The following is a 13,816-nucleotide window of genomic DNA, read 5'->3' on the forward strand; positions in this document are numbered from 1 at the left end:
AGAACTACATATTGTATCTTTTTTAGACATATCATATTCAAAAAAATTGATATTTTTGATAAAGACCACTTTTTACGAACTAATGTATGAAATAGCTACATTTCCCACAAAACGAAATTTGAAAATATTTTATACAATTTTTTGTGAGGCATCTCCCATAGCAATCAAATACTTTTGTATTAATAACATAAGTAGAAATTTTACTTGTAAGGAAAAAATGGGCGGTTTAAAATTAGTGGGTGTGGCATCTCACATATTAATCAAATAAAAATATATATCTAGGAAACTATAACAGCTAAAGTTCTCAAATTTGTCACGATTAACTTTACAATCGATATAAACAGGTTGAGGTGCGTTCTATATTTTTGAGAAAAATTTATTCATATATTTAATTCAAATTAATTTTTTAAATTATTTTTTTTTAGAAGATGAAGCATTAAATTTTTAATTGAATATTCGTTTTTTATTAAGAAAACTTCAAAAGACAATTATTAGGTTACAGGCACCGTTTAAAATGTCAGTTTAGTAGTTATGAATACATTTGTTGTTGTGTCAACGTTTAAAAATTTTTTTAAGGACCAAATTTCATTTCTTAATTAAATTAACCTAAAACGGAAACCTATCAAAACTAGTTCTTTAAACTACGAGATGAATCAGTTTTTAAAAAATAAATCTTGTACGATGAAATATGATATTAAAAAATGTATTATTAGAACATATTTTTGTCATTCTATTTGTAACACATTGAAATATTCGTCTTAAACCCATAAAATTATATTCTGGGTCCTTAATAGCCGATATAGCCATGTCCGTCCGTCTTTATGTTGAGAACACATTACAGTTCAAACTATAGAAAGCGGAAATTTTGCATACATAGGTTATTTTAATTTGAAATCCACATGAAAATATTTTTGGACAAAATAGGCGGAATGGCTATAGTAGTCGTGGCACATGCCATATTAAGAAAATATTAAATCTGAGTAAATATAACAGATAGAATTCTCAAATTTTGCCGGAATTACTTTAGTGTCAATATGATTATTTAAGGAAAAAAAGGGGGCGGATTAGTAGTAGGGGCGTGGCACCTTCCATAAAAATTGAATACAAAAATTCGCATATCTGGAAAACTATTGGAGTTAGAGTTTTAAAATTTTGCATGAAGCAAATTAACATCCATGTAATTGGGTTTTAAAATGGCGGAATACAAAAGGAGGCGCTGCACCCCCATATGAATACACTATAAAAAATTCGTTTAAATGCACCGAGAATTTTAATATTCATTACTTATATTATTTATATAGAAAAAATCCTATGTTTGGGGAACATTAATGGCAAAAATCCTAAAAATTTGCACCTTAAAGTATACCGATCGATTCAGAATCAGTTTTTGAGTCGATTAAGACATGTCCGCAATTTTCAAGATAATTTGATGAAATTTCACTAGCCCCCATATAACCGTACCTCCCAATTTGAACTTTTTATGCCATAATTACGTCCAATATTCTATTATCACTCTAAAAATTGGCACAAAAAATTTTTTATAAGTAAAAATGACACTGCAAATTTTCGTAAGGATCGGTCTTTATTTGACCCTAGCCCCCATACAAACCCCCCTTCAAAAAAATGTCTTAAACGTCTAAATTGACTTGTAACCATTTGTATCGCAATGAAACTCAACAAAACTAACTGTTATTTAAAAATATATCCTTTTCCCAAATTTACCGAGGATCGGCCCATATTTGACATATATAAAGTCTCATTTAGAAATTTTAGTTTTTTTTTATCAATAAATTGCTTAAATATTTTGCAATTATGGTAATATTCAACATAAAAGTTTCTTTATAAAGAAAAAAAATTTTAAAAATTGTGTAGGGTATTAAGTATATGGTCGGCCATGCCCCGCTATACTCACCTATACATTGTTTTTAGGGTAGAAAGCACACTGGGTATAGCCAGTACTCTGCTTATTATGTTTATTCCGGTTATACCAAATGTAGACCATTTAGGTAACCATGATATTTATAATATTAAAATATCTGATCAATTGATTAGACTCAATAAAGAATATTCAATAAATATAACTAAAATTTTATGATAAACATCCTTATTCAAAATTTCTTACCGTTTATGAGATCATTATTAGCAAATATTATTAAGCTACCAATTTTATATTGAATTTATGTCACTTAACCTTTTATCTTACCCTGACGATTCCCAGTAAGAAAATTGTTCAGATTTGTCAGAAATTTTCTGTAATAATTTTTCTACTTTATCAAAATTTTTAACGTATTAGTCTAAATTTTACTTAGACATTTAAAAGTATAATCGGTAAATTAAATTTTTGATTTTTCTGCAGATGTTCTGTAGTATTAAACTATATACATCAGACATTGTCTATAGGGAATTTTAGTGTAACGAAAATCAAACAGACTTTCTTTTAAATGTTAATGACATTTGCCCCACATCAATAATATTTGTAGAAAATTTTCATATAATTTCTCATACAACTCTGTTCTTAGAGTTGCAATTTTTGAGCACCCTTTCATATGACTTTTATAACGAATTCTGATCGAAATTTTTGCAGACTGTTGGTAGAAATTCGCCAAATATTGTTCAGTGGGTTATTTCTCCAAGGTGATAAAATGTCTTTAAACTCAAGACATTAAATTTGCTACACTATGAGTAGCAACCACATTAAACAAAATCTTAAGCAGTTATATAAGATTTGTTTTTCACTTTTTGTGGTATTTTTCTTTTTGTTACGTTAACGATTTCGTTTATTAACTATAAATATTTAATGTCGACCTTTTTACATCCTTTCAAGATATTTCGTAATAAACCTTATATAAATGTATTTCTCCGAATATAAATAAAGGATTTTAAGGAGAATTACTTATACTTAATATTTGTGCGCGACTAGGGCATCAACAAATATCCTTTGGATAAAAAGGTGATTGCACCGCAAATAATTTTTATAGTCTTGTCAGATTTTTATGTGTGTGTGTGTGGGTTTTTTTTCTAGGTTATTCTTAAAGTAACTGGCCTTTATATTTAATGAGTAACCTTTCTTTTCTACCCTACCAGCAACTGAACTAACTTTAAACGCATTAAAAGCCGAGTTTTTATTATCAACTAGTTATGGTTGATTTATTGATTGTTTTTGAATGGAGCCAACTGACTTTTTTAACATGGCAACTTTTAAGACAGAAGTCAATTGTTTGTCTTTGAATTACTTTTCAGCTATCTTAAAGCTATTTGGAAATTAGCTTAAATTTAACTTTTTATTAAGAAACGTGAAGTTAGTTGAAGAAAAGTCAACTAATAGCTTTCTTTTGTATTACTTTCTATATAAATTTAAGACATTTTAATTAATTATATTTAAAACTCATTTAACATTTAAAACTCATTTTAATTACACTTTGCTTCATTAAAATATTCTATAAGTAATTCGTTAAAAAGTTTAAGGACAACAGTTTTCAAATTTAGACCGATATAAACTTTAAGACATTAAATGTGCAATGTTAAAAGCAATAATAAAACGAAGTACTTCCAAAATAATAACAGTTGTCACCATTTCAGAAGAAGCACTAAGACAATTTGTTTTCCTTCTGTGGAAGTAATGTTTATGGATTTTTTTAAATTGAATATATATTTTTTGTACAGAATTTTTTGTTTTAAAGTTGATTAATAAATGCGTGTATCTTATTTATTTATGTTAATATTATATTACTACAATTTCACTTCCTAATATTAAAAAAAAAAACATAAAAATTACTTCCTGAGGATGACTTCAGGTGTAGTGAAATTGGAATCAAATAAAAAACATTCCTGTTTGTGACAAGCCTGTGCTAAAATCATCACTTTTTTAGGTCTCTTTCAGTACTTACATGGAGTTAATTTTACTTCTTTTTCCCTTCTTTGTGTTAAATTCATCACTTCTTCAGGTCTTTTTCAGTACTTCCATGCTGTTAATTGTACTTCTTTTTTGCTTTTTTGAAAGTTCTTTTTTTCTGGGTATTAATAATAAGTATCAATTAGCGAGTAAAATATTTTTAAATTTAAATAATGAGTACTGTAGGTAATGTAGTTATTTTATACATTTCTTAGTAATAAGTGGTCGTTATCAATAACATTAATAATTTTTTTAATAGGATTTGTAGCCAATTTTTTGAAGCGTATATCTTATAAGAGAGTAATATTTCTAGTCTTATTCGTTATAATTTTTTTTCAATTGTTAATAAAGCATAGAGTAAAGCTGATTTTAATGGTTATTGTCAAACAAAAAATATAAGTAGTTATTTACCAAAAAAGTAAGTGCTTACAATTTGTTTAAATTTTACCTCCCAATTTATTGGGTGAGTAAAGATTTTGCTGGAGAGTTTTGAAATATTTAACCTTTTATAATTTATTTGTCCAATTTACAAATTTTAATTTTACAATGTATACACAAAATTATAGAAATTTAAAACAAAATTCCAAATAATAAGTAAACATGAGAAAACATGTCGAAAAAAAAATGCTCATCAGAAAATTATTATTATTTATTTATAGTTATCTTATAGTCAGGCTGTAAAGTTAAACTAGAAGCCTATTTTTCTCCTAGTCGACTACAAAATTGCTGACAGGGTAGGTTGAAGAAGATAAAAGTAATGTAAATGTTTAAATAGGCAATTTCTTCAGGGACCCTTTAACAAAAAAGCCAACTAAAACTGTTTATGTTGTTGTTTTTACAACAAAAAGTATGAACATGTATATTACTACTGTTCCTCTGTTCCAGACAAACAAACCATAGCAATTGCTTGCCGAGAAAAAAAAATATACAACAACAATTGTAGTAAAAATAAACAACAAATACAACCAAGAATTCAATGAAGGATAAATGCAGGAATACAATGGAAAGTGTTTATATAACTTTTACAATGTAGCCATAAAAATGAAGCTTTCTGTTGTTGTGAAGAAAAAAAATTAAAAAATAACAGAAAAGAAACCATCATGACTATTTGAGTGTAAATATTTAAACGGAAAATTTTATGAAAACATAGTATTTAGTAAAAACAAACAATGCTAACTTTACCTTTATTTATTAAAGCCACACACGTGAATTTCGTTTATCTTTCCAACCAGAATTTTAAACTTTCCATAAAATACTTTTGTTAAACTACAAATATGTAGAATATTTCTACAAAAATATTTGTATGTACGTTTACATATCGTTTTAAAGTTAAATGTATAAACGATTTCATTTCATTGTATAGTATGTGTATTATTAAAAAATTGTTATAAATAAAAAAATTGTATAATATTTTAATAGAAAATTTATTAAAAAACCTCCATAAATATAAGTTATCGAAAACTTTTCTAGTTTTATATTCGATAAATTATATAGAATATTGACATTTCCTGATATTTATCAATGTTGGTTTTAAAATCCATTATTCCAGTAGTTCAAGTACATATAGTGGACCAATCCTAAAATTTTGAAAATAATTTTTTTTAATTTAATATCATTCATTATTTTATTTTCATTTTTAAGCTAGTTTTGGACATTAAATTTTTTTCTGATTTACAAAAATAAGTGTGTGTAATTTTCAAACACAAAATTGTGTCTTAAGTCGAAAATTATACTCCACACCACTATAGTCGCAAGGGTATTATGCGTTTGTATTGATGTTTGTAAAACCCAACCTTAAAGTGTACCAATCAGCTTGAGTTACTTTCTGAGTCGATTTAGCTATGTACGCCTGTCCGTCCTTGTTCGGACTCTGCAGGTCGTATTTTTCAAGATAATTTGATGAAATTTCTTTTTTTTTTCCAAGGGCGAACGCTATTGATTGAAATCGATACATACATTATTTCTCCTAGTCCCTATTCAACCTTACCACCCGAATAGGGACTTTGGGCTCATAACTACGTTGAAGAAAAATCGGCAAAACTTAGTTTTATTGAACTTTAAATGGCATTACCGATTTTTATAATGATCGCTGCATTTGACCCTAGCCCCCATACAAACTCCCATTTGGAAAATGACTTGAAGATCACTACTCACTTATAAACACTAATAACACGATTAAATTCTACATAAATATCTTTAAAGTAGACGTAAATTTTTCTACCAACATTGATAAGGATAGACCCATATTTATCCCTACTTCCCTATGAGCCATCTTGTAGAAAATCTCTTTGTTTTTGTCAACAATAAGTAAAAATATTCCGAAAAAAACATTGATAAGGATAGACCCATATTTATCCCTACTTCCCTATGAGCCCTCTTGTAGAAAATCTCTCTGTTTTTATTCCGAAAAAATATAAATATGATCGGCCATGCTCGAGTATACTTGTTTTTTATGAGAGAACTTCCCGACAAACAAAGAAAATTATGAATTATTAACTTATTTATATTGAACTGTAACCCCCATTTTCACCACCTTCAGTTATCGTTTAACCGATAGTTATTGTTTCAGTTAATACATTTTTTATATGAAAACTGTCAATTAAAGTTAAAAAAATTGCTGAAGGTGGTGAAAATGGCTGTAAGTATCTTCAATATAATATATTATTATTACAAAGTGTTTAAAAAAAAACATAAATAAAGTAATAATTTCTGCTAAATCATCAAATTCTATGTAACAATTATGTTAGAGAAATGTCTGTTAAAAAAAACACAAGATTATTTAATTTTATAAATTTATGTAATTCCGCAATATCAAAAGTTATTTTAATTTTATGAATATATTTAATTCTGCAAATTTTATTTAAATATATAACAACGAAATTAAATTAAATTAGGCAAAAGAAAAAAAATCACTGTTATTTATTTTTTGCGGTAAGAGAAAATTTATTAACTATATTTATTGTAATGTAGGATGTTAATTACAAAACAAAAAAACAGATTATGTATAGCAGTAATAATTAAAATAATGCTATAATTTTAGTAATAACTTTTATTATCTACTTTACACATATATTAAACTATACAGAAAAATAAACTGAAAATGCGTTTCAAAATTGCAAGTTTTGCACCTCTCAATAAAATGATAATAAATATCAATTACCAAATGTGTTTAGAAAATTAAAAAATTATTAAAAATCAATAAATTAATGATTGAAACAATAAAATTACTAATCTATTGATCATAATGTTAAAAGAATACTTGACCTTTAACAATGCATTTACCAAAAATATCACTTTATTGTCACAATTGTCAAGAAACTAGAATATTATTTATTGGCTATTTAAGAATTAAAAAACATTCTTAACTTAAGATATCAAAATATAATTCTAAAAAAAATAAAACAAACAAGTTCGCTAACATTTTCAATCAATAAAATTTTTTATTAAATTTGTAACCTCTTAAACAACGAAAAAATTGTTTAAAAAATAGGGAAAGAAGAATATATGTTAATTGAAAATAAATAACTGTAATTTTTCTGTGTAAAACACATTGAAGAAATATTGTTTTAAACCAGTCCACATTTCTTCGAAATTTTTTATAAATTATATTACGCAATTAATATTAAATTCCCAGCAAAAGTTGTATTAGTTACACAACAACCCAGCACAAAACCTTTACTTAATGTTTTTTCTTATACAAATGTTAAAATCAATATTTCATTAAAAAACTTCTGAAATGGAATAAGGCTTAGAGCCACTAACTAATTCCGATAAACAATTGGCTAAAATCCGTTTTAAAAAAATTAATTAATGTTATTCATAACGATTACTCATTATCAAGTAATGTATAAAATAATTATACTACTTACAATACTCATTAAAGTTGAAACCAATAATTTTTATTCGAAATTTTCAACATTGGAAATAGTTTAGATTGGTTGTCCATTGTCAAACATAGAGGGTTTTTCCTGTTTATTTGTTTCCAAATTCAATATTTCTAAAGTAATTATCGAGAACCAATCTTTTGAATATATTTTTTCTTGTATATGTTAAAAATAATATTATAAACAATTCTCCAAAACATTTTGAATTTTGAGGAATTATTTGATTACATTATCAGAAGCTAAATTAATTTAAGCCAAGTAATATGATCTGTCAAATTTCGTGTAGAAAAGTACGGATGGGATCGTGTAAACGCAATATGTAATAAAACCATCACAAATTAATAGAGAATACGGATGGAAAATTTAACAGTCGTATGGCTCTCTTTATTTTTTGAAATGATTTAAAAAATAAGTAGGAAAGTATAGTCGGGCATTGCCGACCATACAATACCCTACCCTATTTTTAAAATTTTTATTTTTTATAAAAAAACTTTTATGTTGAATATTACCATAATTCCAAAATATTTAAGCAATTTATTGATAAAAAAACTAAAATTTCTAAATGAGGCTTTATATAGGTCAAATATGGGCCGATCCTCGGTAAATTTGGGAAAATGATTTTTAAATAACAGTTAGTTTTGTTGAGTTTCATTGCGATACAAATGGTTACAAGTCAATTTAGACGTTTAAGACATTTTTTGAAGGGGGGTTTGTATGGGGGCTAGGGTCAAATAAGGGCCGATCCTTACGAAAATCTGCAGTGTCATTTATACTTATATAAAAATTATTTGTAACAATTTTTAGAGAGATAATAGAATATTTGACGTAATTTTGGCATAAAAAGTTCAAATCGGGAGGTACGGTTGTATGGGGGCTAGGTGAAATAATGGACCGATTTCAACCATTTTCAATAGGCTTCGTCTCTGTGCAAAAAACATTCAAGTTTCATCAAATTATCTTGAAAATTGCGGCCTGTACCTTGCGCACAAAGTTTACATGGACAGCCAGCCGGACAGACGGACGGACATAGCTTAATCGACTTAGAAAATGATTCTAAGCCGATTGGTATACTTTAAGGTGGGTATAGGACAAATATTTTTGTATGTTACAAACATCAGCACAAACCCAATATACCTTCCCCACTAAAGTGGTGTTGGGTATAAAAGTATAAATCATATAACGTTTATTCTCTTTTTTGCTACACGGATGGAATTTCATTTTAATTTTTCATTAGACTTTACGTACTTAAAGTGTGATCGTGTGAAGTGCCCTTTAGTGCTACTGATGATAAATGTAATTGTTGGATATTATTACATTAAAAAGAATATCGCTTTGACTCAATTACTTACCGATAGAAATAATTACTTCTATAACATGGTTATTTAGCACACAAGTTCGATACTTACTTTCATTTAAACAACATTATATAAGATAAGTAAAAAATGCATATTCCTGTTAAGAAATTGAATATTTGGATGGTATTTGAAATTTTCGTTGAATATTTAATACTTATGAATATTTTTCTATTACTTACAATGTAAGATTTAATTACATATTTACAAAAAAAATATTCTTAACAACTGCAATAAAATTGTAACATCTAATAAATCTGGATGTTTATAGTGTATAAAAAATTTGGCTAAAATTTTTTAATTTGAATATTTAATTCTTTGAACATTAAATTAAACAAACATACAAACATGTTTTATAATTTATCAATTCGTAAACATTTCATGTTTTTATATTTATATATTTTTTTTTGTTTTAACAATTGAAACTTTTTGTTACATTAAAATATTTATACATATTTATGATTTTTAACTAGAAAATTTGCTATAAGATTATATATTCATTTTTTATAATAGAGTTATTTATATAATTTATAAAAATTCGTATTTTTTTTTAAATATAAGTTTATATTTGATTTGGTCTAAAATTTATTTAAATAAAGTTATCAATTATTTTATACAATCACAGGCGTGAGGACACAAACACGTTTACAGACATCTAAAAAGAAGAACATGAAATGACAAAAACTAAAAGAATAATTAATTACAATTAATAACATATATTTATTTACATACATGTGTATGTTTTAAATGTTTTAAAAATTTTAATTATTTCTTTTGTGTTTGGAGCTTTGTAAGTGTCTAGAGCAACATTTCAAAGCTCGTAGAGAATATTGCAAAAAGATTCATATAAAATTGTTAAAATACTGTGAAATTATAAAAATTAATAAAGGTACTCATTTAAACGTTTACGTAAAAGTTTAGCGACAACAGACACTAACAGACATTTAAGAGTTAATTGTATGTTGTAATTGTATTTCAGCAAAACATTATATTTTCTTATTTTTCTGTTGTTGTATAAAAGTAAAATATGTTTTAATCAGGCTCCATTTAAAATATAATTTACTTTTCCTTGTTATAAATATATTTAGTTTCGGTATTTTAATTAAACACTATCATCAGCAATATACACGGTCATTTTAAAAATTATTATTTAATTAAAAAAAATAAAAAAAATAAACTAAAAGTAATTTGATATTTAATTTTTTTAACATACTGGTTCTAGACTGCTTGAAACTTTTGAGATATATCCCTATATTCATAAATGCTTAATAAAGTTATTAATGGTTTATTGCAGAAAATGTGGATAATAAACCCGAAAAAAGCGATTAATATGTTTAAGTATGTATATGGGAGATATAATTTTACTATACGAATATAAATATTTAGGGTATTCAAACGGTCTTCATAAAGTCATATGTATATCATAAAAGATTAACACGAATAAAATATGACTGCTTAGTTAGTGTGACTCATAAGTTAGTGTGCTATTTAAGATGTGAGTCAGCTGATATAAATATATAATTTACAAATATTTTTAGTAAAAATGCCAATAACAAGTTAAAAACTTCGGATAAACGAAATTGTTTAAAAACATAAACAGCTGTTAATGACAAAGCCGGAAATATTTTCTGACGGCGGTTATTTTTAATACGTTCGGTGGCCAGTCAGAAAAAAATACAAAAAAAATGTATTTTATTTTTTAATTTAATTTTGTTAAGTTAAAGCTCGATGAAATTTTTCTTTCGACTTTCATGAAACCAAAATATGCAAATACATGTTTTTGTAGTGCGTAGTATGGACTGATGTATAAAATATTTACACGTTTTAGACCAACTGAAGAATTGTGGCATCGATTTGTTAAAGCATATTTTTGCATATTTTCCCCTCAGATCATAATTTCATATAATTTGACTTTTGTAGCATATTTAAGGCATATTTTCGATTTTTCTGTTTCAGTGCATATTTTAATATTTTTCATAAATGTGTATTTTTAAAACACTTTTTTTAATCTTAAAAATTAAGAGAAAAATTTTATTTTTTTAATTACTTTAAAGTTTTTCTTTTTTCAAAATCTTTAAAATTAAGAAGTAAATTTTTTATTTTTTAAATATCTTGAAAATTTTTCATCTTTGTTTGTATGTATAACTTGAAAAAAAAGACTCATGTATTTTATTTGATATTTGAAAGAAAAACGGAATTCTGTTGTAATAGTTCTTTAAAATTAAGAGAAAAATTTAATTTTTTTTAATTACTTTAAAGTTTTTATTTTTTCAAAATCTTTAAAATTAAGAAGTAAATTTTTTATTTTTTTAATATCTCGAAAATTTTTAATTTTTGTTTGTATGTATAACTTGAACAAAAAAAAAGACTCATGTATTTTATTTGTTATTTGAAAGAAAAACGGAATTCTGTTGTAATAATTCTTTAAACTATGAGATAATCAATTATTAAAAAATCTTGTAGGACATTAAAGATTAAATATTTCATTACAATTTTAGTCTTGTTAAGCTATTCAATGTTAAAAATTTTTTTAAGATTTTAATTTGAGGAAAATATTTTGAGCTTTTTATTGTTTATATTTAGGGCTATTTTAGAGCATATTTGCGGTTTCCCCGGTTATGACAAATAGGTGTTATTATTTTACGGCCTTTTTCTTTGAAGCACAACAACAATTTTATAAATTATAAACTTTATTATTTTATGACAATAAGACTTTTCAGCACATTGTGTGGTGAATACCCCAATTGTTCATTGATTCAACCAGAAAATTTAACTTAATAACAACGAAATTTTTTTCTTAACAGGCACTAAAATTGTGGGGTAATTTCAAAAAGGATTCGAACAAATCAGTAGGATTTTGAACATGACTCTGTCTTTCTTTGATTTGGATTAAGTTCTGTACACTCGTGTAAATACGAAATTTTAAGGTATCAAAAATATCTAAAATCGTAACGGTTTAAATTTTATTGAGGTTTAAAGTTGATATTTTTAGGACTTTTTTCAATAACCATTATATTCGTTTTTAATCGTTTTAGTCCCTAATTAAAGCCTTTATCTTGTAGTTTAATATAACTTTTATTAATATATTTACTATACTAAAAAGTTTATGAATAAGGCAGTTAGTTATATCCTAAACCACTTTAGTGGGGAGGGTATATTGGATTTGTGTTGATGTTTGTAACATACAAAGATATTCGTCCTACACCCACCTTAAAGTATACCAATAGGCTTAGAATCGTTTTCTGATTAAGCAATGTCCGTCCGTCTGGCTGGTTGTCCATGTAAACTTTGTGTGCAAGGTACAGGTCTTAATTTTCAAGATAATTGGATGAAATTTGTCACGCATTTTTTATTTGACCATTTGAAAATGGTTGAAATCGGTCCATTATTTCACGTAGCTCCCATAGAACAGAACCCCCCGAAAAGGACTTTTAAGCTCATAATTATGTTATATATACAGATATATCGATAATATACGGCACAACTAAGTTTTATAGAAGTCTTGATATCTTCATAAAGATCGGGCCCCATTTGACCCTAGCACCCGTACAGAAAATTACTTGAGTGTCCCAAATTAACTTATAAACACAAATATCGCGATGAAATTCAGCACAACAAAATACTATGTAAATATAAATATATTCACAAAATTTTATCGGGCTTAGTCCATATTTCCCCTAGCCCCTATATAAAGCCTCTTTCAAAAAATTAGTTTTTTATCCATAAATTATATCGGAACAAGGAAATATTGAAGATAAAAAAGATTATAAAAAATAAATCACATTTAATATTCATAACTGGTGTAGAATATCATATGGCCGGCCACGCCCGACTATACTTTCTTAATTGTTTTTTCAATACAATTATCTTAATACAAGGATAATTGTATTGAAAAATGTCCTTGTGTGAAAGTTATCTTCATTTTTTAAATTCCTTTACCAAAATTACATATTTTTAAACAAAAAACTAACTGCCATATTCATAAAATTTTATCAAAGGTTTATAAATCAAATTTTCATACAAAATTTGTTCCATAAACCCTTAATTTAATTTTGTTTAGACTATTGTTGTGTTCATCAAGAAATACATTTATAAATTTTGAAATTTGTATAGAAATTAAGTGTATTGTTTTATTCAAAGTTGATTTACTTTCTGTGTTGATCGGTATACCTAAGGTGGGTGTACCGTCAATATTTTTTGCGTTACAAACATCAGCACAAACACATAATACCCTTCCAGCTATAGTGGTGAAAGGTATAAAAATCACTGTCTAGGAAAGGACCACGTAATCCCTTTCTAAACTTGAAATACATGGTTCAAGCATTCATTACTTAGGAGTACTAAACGAATCATATACTCCAATAATTTATGCAGCATACTTTGTGACTGTAACGAATATAAAGCATATTGTGATGATAATTAGACACTGAAACGCTTTCATTGCCATCATCAAAACTTTGTCGACATTAGACCAAACAGTTTGGTAGTGATATTATTCCCTTTATAACACTTTAATAAACATTGACAATAACATCACATCTGGTATTAAGTAGAAATATCGTGACCTTAACTTTGGAAAAACGACATCGTTGTTTCTTTTTAAGAAGTTACAACAGGATCAAGACAAATTTATTTATAAAACAAGTAGGAAAGTATAGTCGGGCATGGCCGACCATATAATACCCTAC

The 13,816-nt window shown here is 26.2% G+C and overlaps 2 protein-coding genes across 6 annotated transcripts in view; one reads left to right on the plus strand and one right to left on the minus strand.

The window, feature by feature from the left end:
- Window positions 1–13,816, plus strand: part of LOC111677556 (golgin subfamily A member 7) — a 141,287-nt gene that overhangs the window by 57,017 nt on the left and 70,454 nt on the right. The window lies entirely within an intron of this gene.
- The window catches only part of LOC111677552 (neuropeptide F receptor), a 49,933-nt gene continuing 45,741 nt past the window's right edge, over window positions 9,625–13,816 (minus strand). For 4 of the 5 annotated variants that reach the window (XM_046950368.1, XM_046950366.1, XM_046950364.1 and 1 more), the window contains one exon: window positions 9,625–9,812. In XM_046950368.1, the coding sequence (XP_046806324.1) occupies window positions 9,740–9,812 (73 nt within the window). In that variant the 3' untranslated portion in view covers window positions 9,625–9,739. The remainder of the gene's footprint in view (window positions 9,813–13,816) is intronic. The other variant, XM_046950367.1, reaches the window with a different exon arrangement.

This window comes from Lucilia cuprina, chromosome 4, assembly GCF_022045245.1.
Source record: "Lucilia cuprina isolate Lc7/37 chromosome 4, ASM2204524v1, whole genome shotgun sequence".
NCBI classification, from domain to species: domain Eukaryota; kingdom Metazoa; phylum Arthropoda; class Insecta; order Diptera; family Calliphoridae; genus Lucilia; species Lucilia cuprina.